This window comes from Lepidochelys kempii, chromosome 9 (genome assembly GCF_965140265.1).
Source record: "Lepidochelys kempii isolate rLepKem1 chromosome 9, rLepKem1.hap2, whole genome shotgun sequence".
NCBI lineage: Eukaryota > Metazoa > Chordata > Testudines > Cheloniidae > Lepidochelys > Lepidochelys kempii.
In genome coordinates this window covers 6,268,242-6,288,265 of record NC_133264.1, presented here as the reverse complement: position 1 = coordinate 6,288,265, position 20,024 = coordinate 6,268,242, and the positions used below count along the sequence as shown (strand labels likewise).

The following is a 20,024-nucleotide window of genomic DNA, read 5'->3' as shown; positions in this document are numbered from 1 at the left end:
ATTTTTTAGGAATTAACCATTGTCATCTGCTGAAAGGTTTACTAGCTTTCAAACTAGGAACCTGGACATCTTGGTAGCCTTCCAAGTTCAGTTGTTTTTGTTTTTCATCTGTCAAACTAAATCTCCATTTCAGAAGGCCCCACATAGTCTTCATATCACAGAATAAAACACAATACATCACAAGAAAAATCTATGCTATGAGGTTATAAAAATGGATTCATGGGTGTGAACCTTGCCACTGTTTTTGTCAACAGGAAATACAAAAGAAAGCTGCTAGTCAATCTCCAAAGATGCTATTTCCTCAATTTTCCTTTAAGTACCCAGGATAAAAGCAAAGCCTGGGGGCCATAGATGCTGACTTTTCATTTTCCCTGGGGGTACTCCACCCCTCCTCTGTCCTGAGGCCACACCCCCATGCCACCCCTTCCCCCAAGGCCCCGACTCTTCCCGCCCCTACTCTGCTCCACCTCTTTCTGTTCCCACTCCATCCCCTCCCCGAGGCCCCCACCCATTCGCTGCTCTCCGCCCCACTTGAGCCGCTGATCAGCTCTTTGGAGGCATCACTGAACAGCTGTTTGGCAGCACCCCTGATTAGCTGATCACGGGTGCCGCCGAACAGCTGTGTCTGGTAGGTGCTGAGCACCCACTGTTTTTTTTCTGTGGTGCTCCAGCCCTGGAGCACCTACAGAGTCGGTGCCTATTCCTGGGGCTTTGCTTGTACAGCACCAACATTTTGTAGTTCTTCAGATCTGCCTAATCAAACAAAAAATCTACAGGGGAAGTTGTAAGGTAAGCACACCACCCAGACAGCTTTTAAAACCATACAGGTAAAAAAAGTCTTGTGGCAAACAGGTGAGGAGCCAGAGCATCCAGTAGGTTAATCAGGAAAGGTAAACGCTCTAAACTCTCCAGTACATCCTCCAGAGCATTTACACCATCTCGTCTAACCTCAAAGTGCTTCAGCATGTCAGAGACTAATGACTGGCAACGGTTTACAAAAGGCTGTGTTCAGAACTCTTTGCCATGCTACATTTCATTCATGTGTCCCTTATTAATTTTGTTTGCATTTCTACTTCATTGATAAAGCAAACACTCACTCATGTCTCCAACAGTGAGCCTGTACTATGGATCTCACTGTGAGTCTTCTGCAGGAGATTTTGGAAGCACATCACAAAGCTCACACCTCAGACCCAATTCCCTTTAGATGAGGCAGGCCTCAAACAATCTTTTTTAAAGTCTAAACAGACCTAAATTGTAAGGAATAAAACAGAGCTACATATTAAGGCCTGAAACTACCATCAGAGCTACACAGCCACACCCATGCAGACTCATAGCCGAAGTCAGGAGAACAAATTAATATTTCAGAAAGGAGTAATTTCCTCAGTACTCTCACTTTTGGAAAAGTACAAGCTAGAAAGATGCCTCTATTACTTAATAAAATCAAATGCAACACAGAACACAAAATAATGAAGCAAATGACGGAAACGTCCAACATTAGAAGACAAACCTCATTTGTTTTAATAAACCAAATTAGCAGAATACAAAAAATAAATCCTCAGAGTAAAATAAACCAACATAATATAAGAGAACATAGGGAAAATGTTCAGAAGCAACTAAGTTTCATTTTCTGAAGTGACTTAAGCACTCAGGTGCTTAAGACCCACTGACATTCAGGGAAACCTAGGCTCCACTCCCTTAGGGTATGTCTGCATTGCATCTGGGAGTGAGCCTCCCAACCCGGATCCACAGACTTATGCTAACAGAACTTACACTAATGCGCTAAAAGTAGCTGTGTAGAGGCTGCTTTTGTGAGGCACTGTATCTCAAAATAGCACCCCAAAACCTCCATATTCACCGCTATGATGATATGTTTTGTACAAAGTATGCCTTGTGAGGTATCATTTGGAAAATTATAATCTGTTGAGCATCATTGTTCTGTCAAAATGTTATGTATCATTAGGAGATTTTGCTACATGTTTGTTACTGAAACATGTTAAGAGTCTGGGAAACACCCAGAGACTAGCTCTTCAGTAGCACTCTAGGAGTGACCAACACCCAGCCAGGTGTCAGAGTACCATCACCAGCCATGCACCAGCAGGAGAGTTGAAAACAAGAGATTTACAATTCACACACAAGACAGTTGCTGGAGCACGTACACCATAGGGCTGCCTAAGCCCCAGGATACAGCAAGGATCTTTCCAGCACCTGGAGGAGAGTATAAATAAGGGACAACGACATTACCATGTCACCTCTTCTCCCTCACGTACACTGAATGTAATAAGATCTTTTTTCAGAGTAACAGCCGTGTTAGTCTGTATTCGCAAAAAGAAAAGGAGTACTTGTGGCACCTTAGAGACTAACCAATTTATTTGAGCATGAGCTTTCGTGAGCTGAGCTGTAGCTCACGAAAGCTCATGCTCAAATAAATTGGTTAGTCTCTAAGGTGCCACAAGTACTCCTTTTCTTTATAAGATCTTTTGGAAGACAAAAACATTTGTAGTGGGGGGAGTGGTTTCCAGTTAGCACAGACTGCTGTAAGTTTTTGCATAAGAGAAACCATCCACTTCAAATTTGACTTAGCTTGATAAAGTTTAGGAATTAGACTGGGATTTTATCTTTTATTTAGGGCTGTCAAGTGATTAAAAAATTAATCGGGATTAATCGCACTGTTAAACAATGATAAAATACCATTTATTTTAATATTTTTGGATGTTTTCTATATTTTAAAATATATTTATTTCAATTACAACACAGAATACAAAGTGTACAGTGCTCACTTGATATTTATTTTTGATTACAAACACTTGCACTGTAAAAAAGAAACTTCAGTTCACCACGCTGAAGTACTGTAGTGCAATCTCTTTATCATGGAAGTTGAACTTACAAATGTAGAATTATGTAAAAAAGAATAACTGCACTTAACAATAAAACAATGTAAAACTGTAGAGCCTACAAGTCACTCAGTCCTACCTCTTGTTCAGCCAGTCACTCAGACAAACAAGCATTCAGTGTTGGGAGAGGACAGGGAAGGGGGGAAGTAAGCAATGACTTGTGCAGGAGGAGGTTCTGGGAGGACAAGGGGTACCGATGTGTTGAGGGGGGAGCAAGCAATGACTTGGCACAGGACGAGGGTGAGGGAGGTGTTTTGCTGCTGCTTCTGGAAGGGTAGTTTCTAGTACTGGGCTCATCAGGCTCACCTCCTTTTACTGAGCTAGGTGGGCTCCCTTCAGCTAAGTGAGTCCTTCTTGCAAGGGAGGGTGGATTTTACCTCGGGGACTCATCATACTGCAGGGGAGGAGAGGCTGGTACAGGGAGGCTGAGCTCACCAGGCCCATGTTCTCTATGGGGTACCTCCGGAGCAAACAGCCCGTTAAAGGGAATGGAGCACAATGCAGGGGGGTTGGTCCCAGGAGTGAGGGGCCAGCTGGGAACAATAGGGCCCGGGCGGGCTAGGGTGCCGATACGTCCTGTTTTGGCCAGGACAGTCCCCATTTCCAGCTCTGTCCCTTATGTCCTTACTTCTTTGCCAAACCTGGTTATTCGTCCTGGCTGCAAGGCAGAGCAGAGAGAGGTGGCTGCCCGGGGATCAGCTAAAGGCAGCACTGCCCAGCAGCAGGAAAGTGGAGAAATTCGCTGCTGGCAGGCAGTGCTGGCTTCAGAGCTGACCCCTGGGCGGTGCAGAGCTTGAGTCAGCGGAGTGGGTGGGGGAGAGGATCAGCCTCAGCTTAGGGGGCGTGGAGCTCGCGGCGGGGAGGCTCGGGCGAGCCCCTGGCGGTCCTGTTCTTACTTTAAAAACGCCGGGATGAGAACCAGGTTACTTTCTCTAGCCTCTTTTCTTCCCGCCCTCTGGTGGCGGCTTGTGTTACTGCGTCTGACCAGACAGGCTCTCCAAAGCAGCTCATGCTCCCCTCCCGCCCAGAGGGTCTGCGATTAACCCACATTAAAAAAATTAACACGTTAATCCTGCTCTGCATTAATTGCACACGTTAACGGCAGTTAATTTGACAGCCCTAATTTTATTTCTTTTTGCAATCAATTCTGAATTCCTATGCCTATACCACTTATAAGTCTCTTAAAACCTATCTTTCTATAGTTAAACTTATTTCAGTGTTTTACCTAAGCCAGTGCATTTTTGGTTGAAGTCTGGGGAGTCTACTCAGGTTATAAAGGCTGGTGCATATCTGTACCCTTTGATGGCATGACAAACTAATGAGCTTACTCTGACCTAGGGGGTCTTGAGCAGTGTCAGGCGCATTTTTGGGGTGCAAGGCTGGGACTAGGGATATATGAGTGTCGCCCTATATGTAACTCAAGAATGGCTTGGCATAGCACTCTGGAATATGTCCAGGGATGACCTGTGTGCTAGAGGCTGGGGTGAATGAGCAGAGTGGCCACTCACACAGCAAGGCAGGGCATAGGGCACACCAGACCAGAGAGTTAAGGGTGCACAACCATCCAACAGTCCAGATTGTACCCCGGGCAGGTCATAGCATTGACGCTGTAATTTGACCTCCATCTTAGACTCTTAAGCCCACCTCCTCCTTGAGAGGACCTTGAGAGCCCAAACTTCAGCCTGAGCCACAATGTCTACACAGTTATCTGTAGCACACTAGCGCAAACCCTGGTAAACCAAGTCTGTTAACCCAGGCTCGCTCCCAGATGCAATGTAGACATACACTCGGGTGCTTTTGAACATTTATAAACAAAATATGACAAGAAAATTACTCCAAAATTAACACATTTTTATCAGGGTTAAACCAATTGGTTCAATATTAGGAATCTAAAGGAAAAAACCTGAAGGGGAATTAAAGACAATAAAACTCATTGTTTCTCTGCAAACCCCTGCAACTTCCAGAATAACTGACTTAAGATTTGAGAGCAGAGGATCTATATATATACAGCTATAAGCACATACTGGAGAGGAATTTTAGGAAAACTGTATCTAATCAGGATAGCTTAAATATGCACCTTTTACCAAATCCTCCATATGATCTGTTTTTAAGTAAAAATGTCACTAAAAACAAGCTGGAAATACAACCTCTGCCATTAGACCCTTTAGCAAACTGCCTCTGGAATGTCCCACTGACTTCAATGCAGTCCTTCCTATAAGAAGTTGTAGGATTGGGGCCTTAATTTTAAGCCATTTTTTGCCCAATTTCATTAGCTTTCCTCTCACCCTAGGCCTATCCTCCTCTCACAGTTACAGCTGCTGGTAGTATAAACCTTCCCTAGCAAATCTGATCATTTACCTTTGCTGCACTGTCCATTCTCCTTCTGTTGTAAGAGAGAGAGTAGTTCAGGAAAACATATCTCCATTTAAGGGGTATTCAGGATAGGGACATAGACCAATGGACTGAATCAGTATGGCCCAATCAAGTCCAGTGTCCATACTGCTTCTGGCATTACTGCCTAATGCTTTGGGGGAAAAGAAAAACCCCATGAAGCACCTAGCCTGATGTGTAATGTTGCACAGAAACATGAGAGAGCCTCTTTTCTTATTCCTGCAGACATCATTTTATGCTCTGAAGCATGAGTTTTGATAACCCTAATCTTAGCATGCAGACACCAGGAAAAGGCTTCAAACTCATGTTATAAAACAAAAACTGTATCAAATATGAATTGATGATATAAGCTGTGCAACTGGTTTATAGAAAGAAATGTTTCCTACCAAAGAAACTCATAGGACTCAGTCATGAGTCAGCCTATGCGCCCATGCAGAGGAAGAAGCAAGCATAAGATGCCCACTTACTCCTCTGTGTGGGCTTGCCACATGAAGAGTCATAACATGGGCAGTGATCACAGCTCTCCATCCAGCCAAGCTGGCAGAGAGTGAAGGGGCATTACCAGAACAGAAGGGGCATTACCTCCATGCCCCCACTACAAGGACCAGTGGAGCCACGTTGGTTTGCTGGGGGAAAGGAAGCTGTACTAGGAAAAGGGATGGTGCAACTCATGTCCACTGAAGCTAGGATTTGTAGAGTCATAATTTGGTCCCTGTTTTGTTCCTGAGGCTACGCAACTAGGTGCTGCCCCTTACGAAAGGCTGAGAGGTACCAGTCTCGCCATGAGTGAACTGTGCTGAGCAAAAATAGGGCCAGTAATCTTGTCAGACCTCTGTTACTATGCAGATTAGGCCTCCCACTGCGGCTTAAATGACGCTGCTAGAGAAATGATGATGCTCTTTTAAATAAAATAAGGCATGTAGCATAATTTGTTTAGTAAAATAATTATCTCTGGGACTCCTGAAAGCTATGAAAATATTCCACTGAAGTGGGCTTCTGAGAAAGACAGAGGATTTACTGGCTGCCCAGAGAGAGGTCACGTCAGAATTGTGCCTCAGACAATGATATACTATCCACATTATATTAAATAATGATGATCTGGTAAACAAGCAGGTCAGTAGGTACCAAATATTTAGACTGCTGTCCTAACATTTGGTATAACTTTTTTTAAAACAACTTTTCTGAATGTGGTGTGTCAACATTTCCCAGGGTAAGTAATACAACTTAGTAACATTACGGTGATTACACAGCAAACAAGCAGCATGCTGCTTCAATAAAATTACTATAAAAAGGGCAGTCTAATTTAATGATCTTTAAAACATTTTTCAAAAGGATACATATAAAGTGAGAAGCCTTGGGGCATGACTGGCTTTGAGAGTCAGAGACAGGAACTTTTCCAACCTCGTCTTTAACTCCGGCATCCAAGAATCCTTGAAAAGAAAAAACAAAAAATTACAGCTGGAGTCATAGCAACTTCCAGCAGCAAGCAACACAGCCAGCACTGCAGTGAAAAATTGTGCCTCTAATGGTATGAAAGCTAGCCTGCTTGATGAGTGGCTCATACGCATGCAAGAAAATGACAAGTCAACTCAACGATAATCCTAAACATTTCATGTATAATATTTTTTTTTATTTTATTATTTAGTCATATATAATATTTTATTTCAATTTTAAAATAGCTACCCAAAAATAGGCATACTGAATGTGCATGGAACACAAGGCATTAAGTTGCAAAAATGAAAACAAATCAGGCCAAAAAATTAAAGCCGAATGAGAAAAGTTCATTTATTTGTAATGGAACATAATAATGAACCCTTGCTAATTCTTCAGCTTTAATGAACAAAGCTATAGAAATCATCATATTAATTTTTCATAGTTGACTCAGTCTGGAATTTAAGTTTACGTTTTGTCATTAGACTATCAAAGGCCATGGCCTTACGTCAGTGAATCAGAATACAACATTTCTATTAGAGGTTTGGATTCCAAGAACTTGTAAGAAAATTGGACTAATCCACGAATCATCCGCTGTTTGGAATGAAGTTTTCTTTCTGACAGATACATCTTCCCCTAAACACCAGAAAACATAGTGAATCGGGGGGAAAAAAAACAGTCTTTGTTTCTTAAAAATTCCATACCAACTATCCATTTCCTCAGTCATCACCCTCCATCAATCGGGTTTCTGCTTGCTGAAAAGGTACCTAACAGGTGAACAGTTGATATTTTTCAACAAGCAGCAAAAACTTCCTGAGATTTGCTATTCTGTGTGTTCAGAGCTGCTCTTACATCTCAAGTTTCCCTGGGTTTCACCAGGTTGGAAACGATACAGGATTCACATTTGCCAGGTTTGCGAGTCTGAACTCAAGACAATGATGCACCATTGAATACTATACAGTATTGCCAGGTATACAATATGTGCTTACATACCTTTCGGCCTATCACATTTCAATATATCTCACACCAGAGGCAATATGCGGGGGTGCATGTAGGGTCACATGACCCCCTCAGGTTGCTGTGAGCACCAAGCTGCCCTTGCAGGGCTCAGAGTGAACTGACCCTGTGGCCCCACAAGAAGCCCATGGCCGGGTGCTGTATGAAATGCCACAGAGGCCCAATGCACCCCCTTCAGCTCCTGGCCCTTTACCGCAGCTCAGCGGGCCTCTCCAAAGCTTGCTCTGCTCAGCCTGCTGGGGGGAGGAGGGCTCTGTTCTTCTCACACTACGCCCCACTAGTTTCCAGCTTGCTCGGCTCCTCACCCCGGCAGCCAGACCCAGGTGGGAAGCGGAGGGGAGCGGGACAGAGCCATTTCTGCCGGGTGAGGATGGCCACTCCAGGTCACTCCTTCTGTGCAGCATGCGAGAGCCCGGCTGGGAAGGCAGTGGCAGGGGTCCGCACAGCAAGTAACGCTAGCGGGGCGAAAACAGCAGCCCCGGGTCAAGCACGGGAGGGGGCTGGAGCGTGGTCATTGGAGAAAGCACCGGGAACAGGTTCCCTGTGCTCAACCAGAATAGGGGCATTGCTCATTCTCCTCTCCCTGCTGAGGTATCCGTGAGGGTGTGGAAGCTCTAGGGAAAAATTTTATTGCTGTGAGGTCCCCGCCCAGGGCCCAGGCTGGCCCAGCAACTCATGCTCCCCACTCTTGCAGCCCCAGCCCCCAAAAGCCAGCGTAATTGGCTGCCCTGGCTCAGGGAAGTGAGGCTGGAAGGTTCCTCTATCCAGAGGCAACGCACTGGGCATTCACTTGCCCCCCCAACCTTTAAATTGGGCCCCCCTGCTCTTAACACTTACATGTCGCCTCTGCGAGCACTTTAGACAATACATTTAGTCCTTTTCCAGAACAATAGGATTCTATTTAAAAAAAATCTGGTCTCTATCATTAACAATACTTAGTGACTCTTTTTTGTTTTTGTTTGTTTTAACTTTGGAATTGAGCAACTGATTTGTTTTCAAGGAGGCATGTGAATTGTATGATTCCACAGAAGCTGTGAGTGACTAAGCATTAAGATCTTGGACAGTGAGATCCTGGAGATAAATGAAATGTTTCTCCTAGAATAGCATGCAAAAAGGCTGCTGAACAGAATTCAGAAAGTAATCAGATCCCATCTCTGAAACCAACTAGCCCTTTGCCTTTTCTCATTATTTGCTGTAAGTCTAAAAGGAAGCGGCAGAATGTTCCTTTTCTGGTTTCAACCTGACTTAGCAGTGGATAGCGAGTTGCCAAATGCATGCAGTCTGCCCAAGGGTCAAGCCAGCACCACTAGCGTCATCTAGACATCCTTTCCTAACCATCAAGCTGGGCAGGTACCTGGAAGTGGGTTTACATATAGGCTGTCCCCCCGCACCCCTTCTATTAAGTCAATAGGGTAATTGCTGTAAAAGCTCCAAACTAAAAGAGATACAGAAAGATCAAATCTACCTATGAAGTTTAACCCTAATCCCATTCTTATTTTCTTCCCACCTTGCCTCTGCAGTGACAGAAGATGTAAATTCTGAAACAGCCATACAAGGGCAAAGGCCAAACATGTCTAGCTGACAAAGCACTCTCAGGAACGACACGGGTATGACAAAGTTGTTAAACATAGCTACAGAGTCTCAATTTTTTGGAAAGGAAGTTCAATATAATGCTGCTAGAAAAGTCATAGGAAATGTTGGATGGATATGTTGGGGGACAGTTGCATTCTCATCATTTACTGGAGGGAGGACTACTTATGAAATAGAGTTTTCCCTCTTCTCCCCATTCACTAAGGAGGCTTGGGTTCGTTTCTCAAAATGTATTTCCAACAGGCTCCTTACACGTAAGCCATGTCTACACTACCACTTATAAAGAATCCGGTGGCACCTTAAAGAGGAACAGATTTATTTGAGCATAAGCTTTCGTGGGTAAAAACCTCACTTCTTCAGATGCATGGCATAGAAGTGAGGTTTTTACCCACAAAAACTTATGCCCAAATAAATCTGTTAGTCTTTAAGGTGCCACCGGACTCCTTGGTGTTTTTGTGGATACAGACTAACACCGCTACCCCCTGATACTTGACTACCACTTTTGTCTCTCAGGGGTCTGAAAAAAACAAACAAACAAAACACCACACCCCTGAGCAACATAAGGTTAGCCAGCATAAGAGGTAGTGTGCACAGCGCTACGATGGCGGGAGAGCTTCTCCTGCTAACACAGCTACCGGCACTCGTTGAGGTGGTTTTATGAGGTCTACAGGAGAGTTCTCTCCCATTGGCATGGAGCGGCTACACAAGCTGTCTTACAGAGGCGCAGCTGTATCAGTGTGCTACTGTAAGCTCGCTAGTGTAGACACGGCCTTAGTTATCAGGCTTTTCACTGAGCTTTGGGACCCAGAAACAGTGGGTTTTGTCGGGCAGCAACGCAAAAGTAGTATGAAACATAGATCAGTGTTCCCACATTGTTCCCCACAGGTATCTGCATTTCAGAGGCAAGTGGGACAGTGATCCTATTTATGAACACACCATCTGTAAAACACTTTGGGATCATTCAGTACACAAGCCTATGTAAGTGACTGGAAAACATTACTACGTTATTAACAGCGCTTATACTGCATCTCACCACAAATATCCTTTTTATGGTTTACAATTTTGGCAGAAGAAAAAAATAAAAAGCATTACCATACTAAACAGTACTCAGCATCCATCCACCCTGTGAGAAAAATCATTATTAACAAAATCTGTGCAAAACAAATATTTACCTGAAAGAGTTCTTTAAATGATGGGTGGACCATGGGGTTGGGAACAAAAGGCAAAGCATAAAAGGGGAGGAATTCTGTGGTCTGGCTCAGTGCAGCCCCTTTCGTCTCCAGGTATGTTTTAAAGTGAGAAATCCTTTCATCAAAGTCAGCTTTGTCCTAAGAAACAAAGAAACAGGCGTCATTATTTAGAAGACAACTTCAATGGGTGTTTAAGGGGGCTGGCAGCTACAAGTGAAGACGAAATTCAACATCAAGCACTAATTCTCCATCCCACAGTACCTGCTGACCAAGTACGGCTAAGTGCTTCTCAGTGGCCAGCCCAGGGAACAGCACTCAGTCTAGCTAGTCAGAGAGCATTTCACCTGGTCACTTATCCAAAAGGAAAAGGCAGAAGGGTTCTTCCATGTTAGGACAACGGAGCCAAGAGAAATAAGGAGGGCCACTTGCTTTATGAGCAAAACAGTCTTGAGCACTTGGAGCAGATTTCTGCAGGTCAAGTGCCATATCCGCATTCAGCAAGTGGAGAGGAAGTCACTACTTGATTTTAAACATGTTAAATAAGCCATCTCTTGTATCTCTGGCAAGCATGGTATAGTGAAAGCCACACAGGAACAAAATCAATGGGTCAAAAAATCATCCTCAATATCACATGGAATATATTTTGCTGGTAGATATTTATTTCATAAACTGCTTTAAAAAGAAGCATTGTGCTAAACCTAGAAGAGATAACTATTGATTAAAAAACACAAACATTTTTACTAACAATCATTCTCACTTAAGCCACTAAACACCACATTAGTTACTGACAGAATTTTTAAAATATAATTTACTTTTCATGGACTTCTCTCAGATTGATTGGACAATTAAAAATAAAAAAATAAAAAAAGACTACTCAGTTTCATCTGCTGGCTGTTTGCACCATTGCACTTGTGCATTGTTTAGAATAGATCATACACAGTGCCTGAGACTATTTGGGGATGTCCACACTACAAACACACACCCATGGCGGACCCACGTCAGCCGACTCAGGCACATGGGGCTTGAATTACGGGGCTGTTTTATTGCGATCCCAGAGTCCAGGCTCCAGCCAAAGCCTGAGTCAGCTGATACGGGCTGGTTTGGGTGTTCAATTGCAGTGTAAACATACCCTTTGCTTTTTATACATTTTTTCCAGATGAATATATTTTAAATTCTTGGGAACATCTCTATTAGAATTAAGCATTTTTTAAACACTTACATTTCAGATCAAATTTTACCTGACAGTGTCCAGTCATAACAAAGCAGAGAAGAAACAAGAGAGAACGCAAAGGCTCACACAGTGGGACATTTATTCTAGCAGATACCAATTCTCACCTATTAAACACTGGACAGCTTTGTTAACACTAGGTGGCCCATTTAAACTGACCTTTCACAATCTGATGTGCTACTTTTCCATTGTGTAGTTACTATACATTCCCCTGAAGCTATTCCTATTATAAAGTATCATTACTAGGGTCCAAAATAAATTAATTCTACTATATTATGGTGAGGTACTACATAGTTAAGGTTACAAATGATGTTTACAATACAAAACTGGATTTCGGACCACATTCTAAAAGCTGCAGAAAAGGTCATCTGAACCCAAAATAACAGAAATGGTAGATGAAGCTAAAAAAAGACTTTTTTCACCAAAAAAAATTGAGGTGTCAATCAATCTTGAAATATGGAAGTTTGACATAATGAGGTGCTTTTCCTGTTTGGTAGATTCTGTTCATTAATTTGGTGGTCATATCTTATTTGCCTTGTAGGTTACTGAATGTCCACTGGAATAAAATAAACTCCCATAAATTCAAGGGCAAGATTTTAAAGGTAGACCTCCTTTTGAACTCTTTGGAACTTGACAGTACTCAGCACCTTATAGGATCAGGTTCAAATGAATAATTTCATCTCCACACTTCACTAGCTCAAGGGTCTGCTTTCAAGACAAACTCAAATATAGCCTGCTGTTGAAGGAATGGATTTGCCTGGGAATACCTAAAGACCAATCCATTCTAATCCATTTTGTTTTGGCAAACACCAAGGTTGGAGAAGATACACACAAAAATCAAACTAAGTCCAAACTGAAAAGCAAACCTACAGGCTTGCCCACGGAGTGCTTCAAGAGGTAGATGGCAAAGTGGATGTGAAGATAAAATTCCAGCTTCTGGGCAAGAGGCTCATTGTCTCGGAGTGAAGAGGAAATATGCTCCTCCCAAAGTTCAAAGAAAACTTTCTGCTCTCCATCTTCAAATGCTGTAAGCAGATCCTTCTGCAAAGAAGAAGAGAGTTCATTCAACCCCACATATAGATGGGCAACATTTTCAAAAGTACCTGACTTAGAAGCTTAAGTTCCATTTAAATCCATTTAAATCTCTTAGCTTTTTTGAAAATTTTACCCAAAGCCTCTCACAATTAGATACAATTAGAGCGCTGACACAGCACTGAGAGATCACCAAGGAATCAATGCCTGCGTGGCAGACACAAAACCCACTTCAACGGGCTTCTGATCTTGTGACTTCAGCCAATGCAAGTGTGTCTGCATCTTATTAAACTTGCCCCCTCCTCAGATATGGCTCTTTTCATTCATTTTCTTTTTTGGTAGCTTCTCCTTCAGGGGGTTGTTTTTCTTAACATCAGCCTCTCTTGTCACTTCTATAGAAGTGATCCACAAATGTATATGTCCCCGGACTTTCTCTCTGACTCTCCTTATCCCCCAGCTATCTTCATGTCTTCACTATCAGCTCCTGGCTGTATGGTAACTACCCACTATGAAATATTTCTAAATATTAGAGCAGGGGTAGGCAACCTATGGCATGCGTGCCAAAGGGAGCACAGGAGCTGATTTTCAGTGGCACTCACACTGCCCGGGTCCTGATCACCAGTCTGGGGGGCTCTGCATTTTAATTTAATTTTAAATGAAGCTTCTTAAACATTTTAAAAACCTTATTTACTTTACATACGACAATAGTTTACTTATATATTATAGACTTATAGAAAGAGACCTTCTAAAAATGTTAAAATGTATTACTAACACGTGAAACCTTAAATTAGAGAGAATAAATGAATGAAGACGACTTGGGACACCACTTCTGAAAGAACGGGAGGACGTGTGGCACCTTAGAGACTAACACATTTATTCGAGCATAAGCTTTCGTGGGCTACAGCCCACTTCATTGGATGCATAGAATGGAACATATAGTAAGAAGATATACATACATACAGAGAACATGAAAAGGTGGAAGGAGCCACACCAACTGTAAGAGGCTAATTAATTAAGATGAGCTAAGGTGACACAAGTACTCCTGTTCTTTTTGCGGATACAGACTAACACGGCTGCTACCCTGAAACCTGTCACTTCTGAAAGGTTGCTGATCCCTGTACTAGAGTCCTCTGTTTTTCATGTACACTCACCTTACCTTAGACCCCCTACCCTACTACAATTAGAAACCTTGGGAGTCATCCTAGATTCCAAAATTGCCCGTATCTCTCTGCTCTCCCTGATGAATAAATTTGTCTATCCCCACCTCTAGAACACAACTTAGCTAGAATTCACCCTTACCATCTCCCAGTCTCTGAAAAATAATCCACATTCATGGTTCGATTACTCCTCATCACAATTAATTCAATTTATGGTCTTCTTAAATCCTTATTTACCAAACCTCAGAGAGTTCAGAACACTGCAAGCCTCTCTCTTGTTCTAGAAAACTCAGTCATAACAACCTCTTTCCTCCATCACCTTCACTGGTTTCCCAGCCATCTCCAGATCCAATTAAAAAAATGCCCTCCTGGTTTTCAAAATTATTTGTTAACTTCCTTCATTAAACCTCTTGGCCTTCACATTATCCTACACCTCCACTCACCCACTCTGCTTCTTCTTCATCTCCTTACCACAACCCTCCAAGGTTCGGAGGCCTTCCCATTATTTCCGTTGTCTTATCTCACTCAAAAAAATAATAATAATCACACCTTAAAATCTCTCTGTAAGATGGATATGAAACTCTGCCCAACTTTCACTCACTCCTCATCATTTATCCTTCCCCTTTCCTTCTCTAACTATGATTAGTGTGCAAAAAAATAATACGGGGGGTACAGGAAGAAACATTAGATCTAGACGTATCAGTTTATCCATGTCTTCATAATAATGAGGTAGAGTCCCAGGAGCAGAGGGAGTACATAATTCCTGGGTATATTTTAATAAGTTAACATGATGGATGGATGTATTTTGTTTTGTAAAGTGTGCCTATCCTATATTCTAGAGTACATTTACAGATAATTTTATCCAGAAACATTCAGAATGTTTCAAAATATTAACAACAACATCCTCCTAACCATTAGGAATAACAACTTTGCAACAACCCACTCCTACCCTCCTCATCAACTTGAGACATAACATGACCATCAAGGCCTGTAGCCACACCATAGTGTCTTGTGATTTTGAGTGCCTCAGCTTTGGGCATCCTATTTGACTTGTCTTAAAGATGCCTGGTTTAATGAAGGTGGGAGTTCAGTAGCGGAGCATGGAAAAAAGCAGATGTTTTGACTCGCTGGCAATTCCGAAAACACAGGAAAGGAGTTCAATGTTGGTCAAACCAAAATGAAACATTTTCCAAATATTGAAACAAATTAAAAATTAAATTAGAGAATTTTGGAACAAAAAGTCATTTTGAACTGAAAAAAATCTAAACGTTTTGATTTTTTCAGAATTTCTTTTTTTTTTAAAACCCCAAAATAATTTCACAAAATTGACTGGAATTCATGAAACATTTAGGTGTTGCTGACTCATCATTATTTGCCAAACAAAAGTTTTGCATGAAAAGTTTCACCCAGCTCTACTGAAAATCAGACACTTCCAATGAGCGTCAATCTGGAAACCCAAAAACTGAGCCACCCAAATTCATGAGTCGCATTTGAAAATTTAGACCTTGAGCTCTGTAGGACTCTGGTTCCTGATGGGGTGAATTTCAGCTGAGATTCTTTCACTGAAAATACCCTGCTACCAGCCTACTCCTGTTTAAACCAAAAGTTAGCTTAAGCATTTCAGATTATTTCAACTGACGTAATAGTACAGTGCTCTCTACCTGTTCTGATCATTAGCTAGTCAAACCAAATATAAAAGATTTGTTACCTGGATAATCAAAGCCTTTGAGTCTCTCAAGGAACCACCTGCTGTTTTAGGTAATGGCTTCCCTTTTATTTTACATTCCTTTGTAAACGTTTTCACTGTGTCTTCAAACTCTGCAAAGTCTAAATACTAAAGACACAAGAACACACATAGATAACAAACTCTTAAGCTTTTTAATGTTTAAAACAGTGACCAATAAATAGGCAAACTTATTTACAGATTTGCTACAAAGCTTTACTATAGTCAGTTGATTTTTTTAAAATCAAGAAAGGCAACTAATAACCAGTAATGCAACAGTTTTTTTAAGCTTGGTTGAACAGATAATTACAAGAAAGTTATGTGACTAACACTTTCTGAAGGTATCATCATCTACAGGTAATGGGACCTCTAGCTTCAAGAGAATCAGACAAACGCTGTGGCTGAATTTTAAAAGATCTGAGAATTTTACCATCACTCATAATATCTTAACTTAAGCAAACCACATTCTTCAGGCCAAGCTGCAAAAGGTCCAGAAAGATTTCTCCCTCCTCCATCCAAAATGTACAAAACTAGCCACATTACAGGTTTGGGGGAGCTTTGCCTGCCTCTGAAATATTAGCCAGTGTTAGAGGCAGGACACACATTTGGATGTACCAACAATCTGGTGCGTCCAATTATGGAAAATCCTGTGTTTGGCTTTACCATTTCATGAGAAATTCATAAAGTACAAATATAGACTAAAAACTGTTGGTATGAAAGTGTAAAAAAAGAGAAACCAAATCACAAGAGTGGAGCCTCTGTCACCAGAGTAAGGAGAAAAGATATGTCAATTACGTGATGAAGCAAGTTGTATGTACTGTTTGTGGCACAGGGCTAAACAGGTGGCTGTACCACAGCAAAGCCTTAACTTAAAACTAATTTAAAAGAGAAAATTCTTATCTGTGTTATTGATACCGAGAAGATTAAAATTTAAATAATGTATGTTGATGTTTCACCATTCATGCTGTTTTCTTGTTTGTTACATTTTGGATATACCCCAATCCTATAAAGACTTATACACGTTATTCAACTTCATACACTGCAAATAGTCCCAGTGAAGGCAACGGCACTAATCACAGTGCATAATGTTAAGTATATATTTTAACTCTTTGTAGGATCAGAGCCCCACGTTAGACAATAACAGGGGACTGGTACATTTCACTTTCTAATTCTCAGGTACTAATATATTTGGTCTGTGAGTCTAACACCACAGCGAAGGATTAAACAAATGCTTTTCAATGTTTATTTTAAAAATTTCATGAACACAATTCTATTTATATTATGTTTTGCAAATCCTTTTTAAAATGAAACCTTTTGGGTCCAAAGTTACTTGATAGTGTTCCTTTAATTAAGGTCCTGATTTTGCAATGAGCTCCATGCAAGCAGTGAGTGCCCCATCAGTGGGACTCCATGCAGCTGCAAGCATCTACTCACAGAGAGTAATGGCAGCATCAATGCCTAACAGTTACAAATTTGCCCCTTCCCCCATCCCTAAATGCAGGCACCAGATGATTTCTTCTTTTTTATTCTGTAGTAAACATCTACCTCTTTCACCAGCCCCAGTAACTCGGCTTCATAAGCTAGGATGTCTCCCATCATTTAAGGTTACTGCTGAGTCTCACTGAAGACAGACCTACAAGTCATCAAAACACATTGAATTATTAACACCACTAGTTATCTATCATTCACACGTTATCTATCAGAGTGTTTCCCAAACACTGGGTAACGGCCCAGGGGGTCACCAGAAGGTTCTAGATGGGTTGCAGGCCCAATGCAGAGGGGAGGCCCCAGGAAAGGGGGTTTGTGGAGAAAGCGCCCATCCCCCCACTCATCAGGAAGCAGAGGCTCCTGTCTCCTGGAGCTTGGCCTGGCTCCCCACTCCAGGCATTGAGACCTGGTACACAGGGTTGCACCGCCACTGATTTGGCTCAGCCAAACCTGAGCGTTGCTGAAACCCTGTGTGCCAGGTCCCAAAGCCAGGAGCAAGGAGCTGAGCCCAGCTTCATGGGACAGAAAGTGCCACCATGGGCTGAGTGCCTGAGTGCAGGACAGGCTTGCTCTCCAACCAACCAATCCACCCACCACCACCCCGCAGCCTCCCTTCTGGACCAGGCCATGATTAGGATTGTGGTAATGGGATGGAGGATGATGCTGTGGCAGGGTGGCTGGAACAATTTTTATAGTGGGGGTGCTGAGAGCTGTTGAACCAAACTATAAATCGTGTGAATAATAGAAACCACTTCAAGCCAGGGGACCCCCGCCCCGCACTGCAACCACTTCAAGTTGCAGCACCTCCTGCTCCCCTAGTTCCAGCATCTATGTGCTTTGGGGTGACCTGTCAATGCCCCATTGGCAAGGCAAGAAGGAGGTAGCAGACGGGAAGGAAAAGGATGTTGGCCTATGATTTTCGCCCCCAGCCCCGCCATGAATTTGGACACTGGGTGGGTCGCATAAAAAGATAAAGTACAGTGGGTGGGTCACTTTAATAAAAAGTTTGGGAACACTGGTCCACCTTATTTCCAGTAATGCTCCAAAAAGGAATTCTGTAAATACATCTTCTTGGTGCTCCATATTTCAGCCCCAATCCTGCAAAGAACCAGCTAGCCCCTCTCCTTGGAGACCCATTGACTCCAATGGAGAGTCTCACAAATGCAGGGATATGCCTGGCCAGCGCGTTAGCAGATTGGGGGCCTAAATCTCCATTAAAGACCTTCATACGAAATTAGATCAGTTTACATCAGCACAGCAGGTTCAACCGGAAACTAGCCGGTGCTAGTAAATCAACGTCACCAACGATAAATGGGGGCATAAGAACATAGGTGGCGGTTTTGCCAAGGGCACAATAGTGAGAATCTTTATTGGTTCCTGTTGTACAAAACGTAAATGTGTGCGCGCGCAGGGAAAAGCACGGATGCCGTAGCCGGCTGCTAATGGAAGAGTAAAGCCAGACTGAATATTCTAGGCTGGCTGGGCGTGCGGTCCCCTGCGGCCAGCGACGCTGTGGTGCCAGCCTTGACCGCTGGTGCTGATGACCCACAAAGCAGAATATGAGCTAGGACCCCCCCGCCCCCGTACCCCTCAGCCTGGCCATTATTAGCCACCCCCTTTCCCACAGGCAGGGCCGCGGAGCTGGAGCCTGGGAAGAGACTGGACGGAGGAGCGGGGAGAGGAGCGGGGGAGAAGCCCCATTTCTGCTGCACCCCCAGTTTGGCTAAGGGCTGGGCTTGATCCTTCCGGGGGAGGGAGGGAGGGAAGGAAGGAAGGGGAGCCCCCCCCCCGACAGCCACCCCACCCCACCCCACGTGGGGAACCCCTCGCCACTAAGGCTGGGGGGGGGAACCCCATCACAGCCACCCACCCCAGGGCAGGCAGGCTGACCCTCATCCCCAGAATGGGTGGGGGGGGGCTCCCATTAATCCCACCCAGGACGGGTGGGGGAAGCCCCCTCCCCAAGAGCTGGTGGGGGGAGCCCGCCCGGGGCGGGCCGTCCCCCCATCCCTGCAGGCGGGGAGGTCTCGCTACCCGGGGGCCGGAGGCTCCTACCTGCTCCGCTTCGGGTCCCACCAGGCCGCTCCCCGGCCCGCTGCGGCGTTGCCTGGCAACGGCAGCTCCCCCTCCCGCGCTGAGGCCGGGGTCACGTGATACCGCGCAGCCAATCTGGAGGTAGGGGGCGTTGGCCGGGATCATGTGACAGAGAGGGGCTCCCCCGCCCCGCGCAGCTCCCCCTAGCCGAGGGGGGCGGGGGAGCGCCGGGCCGGGCACCGCCTGTCCCAGCCGGGTGTACAGCGCCTAGCACGGCCGAGCCGGGGAGTTCAGTGGCGCCGGGCGCTGCCCGTGTGCGCAGCCCCGCCCTCAGACCTCACCGACTGGACAACTCGCGGCGGGGGGGGGGGGCAGCTGAGGAGAGGGGAAGGGACGTGCCCCAGGCTACACAGCTGGCCGGCTGGGAAGGGAATCCGAGGGGCGGGTCTCACCCCCCAGGTCGGTGCCCCTCCCCGCCCCCCGGTGCTGGCCCAGCGCTTCTGAAACTCGAGCCATTCGGAAACAGGCCCTTCGCATTACCCCGCATGGTAAGCAAGAGCCCCCATTGTACAGAGGGGGGAAACTGAGGCAGGGAGGGAGCAAAGGGCTGCGTGCAGGGTCACTTCTGAGAAGGGAACCAGGAGGTCCCCCTGACTCCATCACATTCTCACCCCAGCAAGAACAGTGACATTTTTAGCTATTTTATGAATCTCTAACTTTGAATGTGGCAGCCTAACTCAAGGCTAGTCTACACTGGCAGCTCTTTAACGGGGGTGGTCGAGAGCCCTCCCAGCACCCTAAACAAACCACCTCCACCAGGGGGGTAGCACCCAGGCTGGTGCACTGTCTACA

At 44.3% G+C, this 20,024-nt stretch overlaps 1 protein-coding gene across 5 annotated transcripts in view; it reads right to left on the bottom strand.

Moving 5' to 3' along the window:
• ARMC9 (armadillo repeat containing 9) overlaps positions 1 to 19,300 on the bottom strand; it is a 113,982-nt gene extending 94,682 nt beyond the window's left edge. For 2 of the 5 annotated variants that reach the window (XM_073359128.1, XM_073359130.1), the window contains exons 1-7: positions 19,194 to 19,299; positions 17,196 to 17,283; positions 15,636 to 15,761; positions 12,609 to 12,779; positions 10,493 to 10,648; positions 6,620 to 6,712; positions 5,250 to 5,274 (exon numbers count right to left, since the gene is read on the bottom strand). In XM_073359128.1, the coding sequence (XP_073215229.1) occupies positions 5,250 to 5,274; positions 6,620 to 6,712; positions 10,493 to 10,648; positions 12,609 to 12,779; positions 15,636 to 15,761; positions 17,196 to 17,249 (625 nt within the window). In that variant the 5' untranslated portion in view covers positions 17,250 to 17,283; positions 19,194 to 19,299. Of the gene's footprint in view, positions 1 to 5,249; positions 5,275 to 6,619; positions 6,713 to 10,492; positions 10,649 to 12,608; positions 12,780 to 15,635; positions 15,762 to 17,195; positions 17,284 to 19,193 lie in introns of all 5 variants that reach the window. The other 3 variants (XM_073359131.1, XM_073359132.1, XM_073359129.1) reach the window with 2 other exon arrangements.
• Between the last annotated feature and the right edge of the window lie 724 nt (positions 19,301 to 20,024).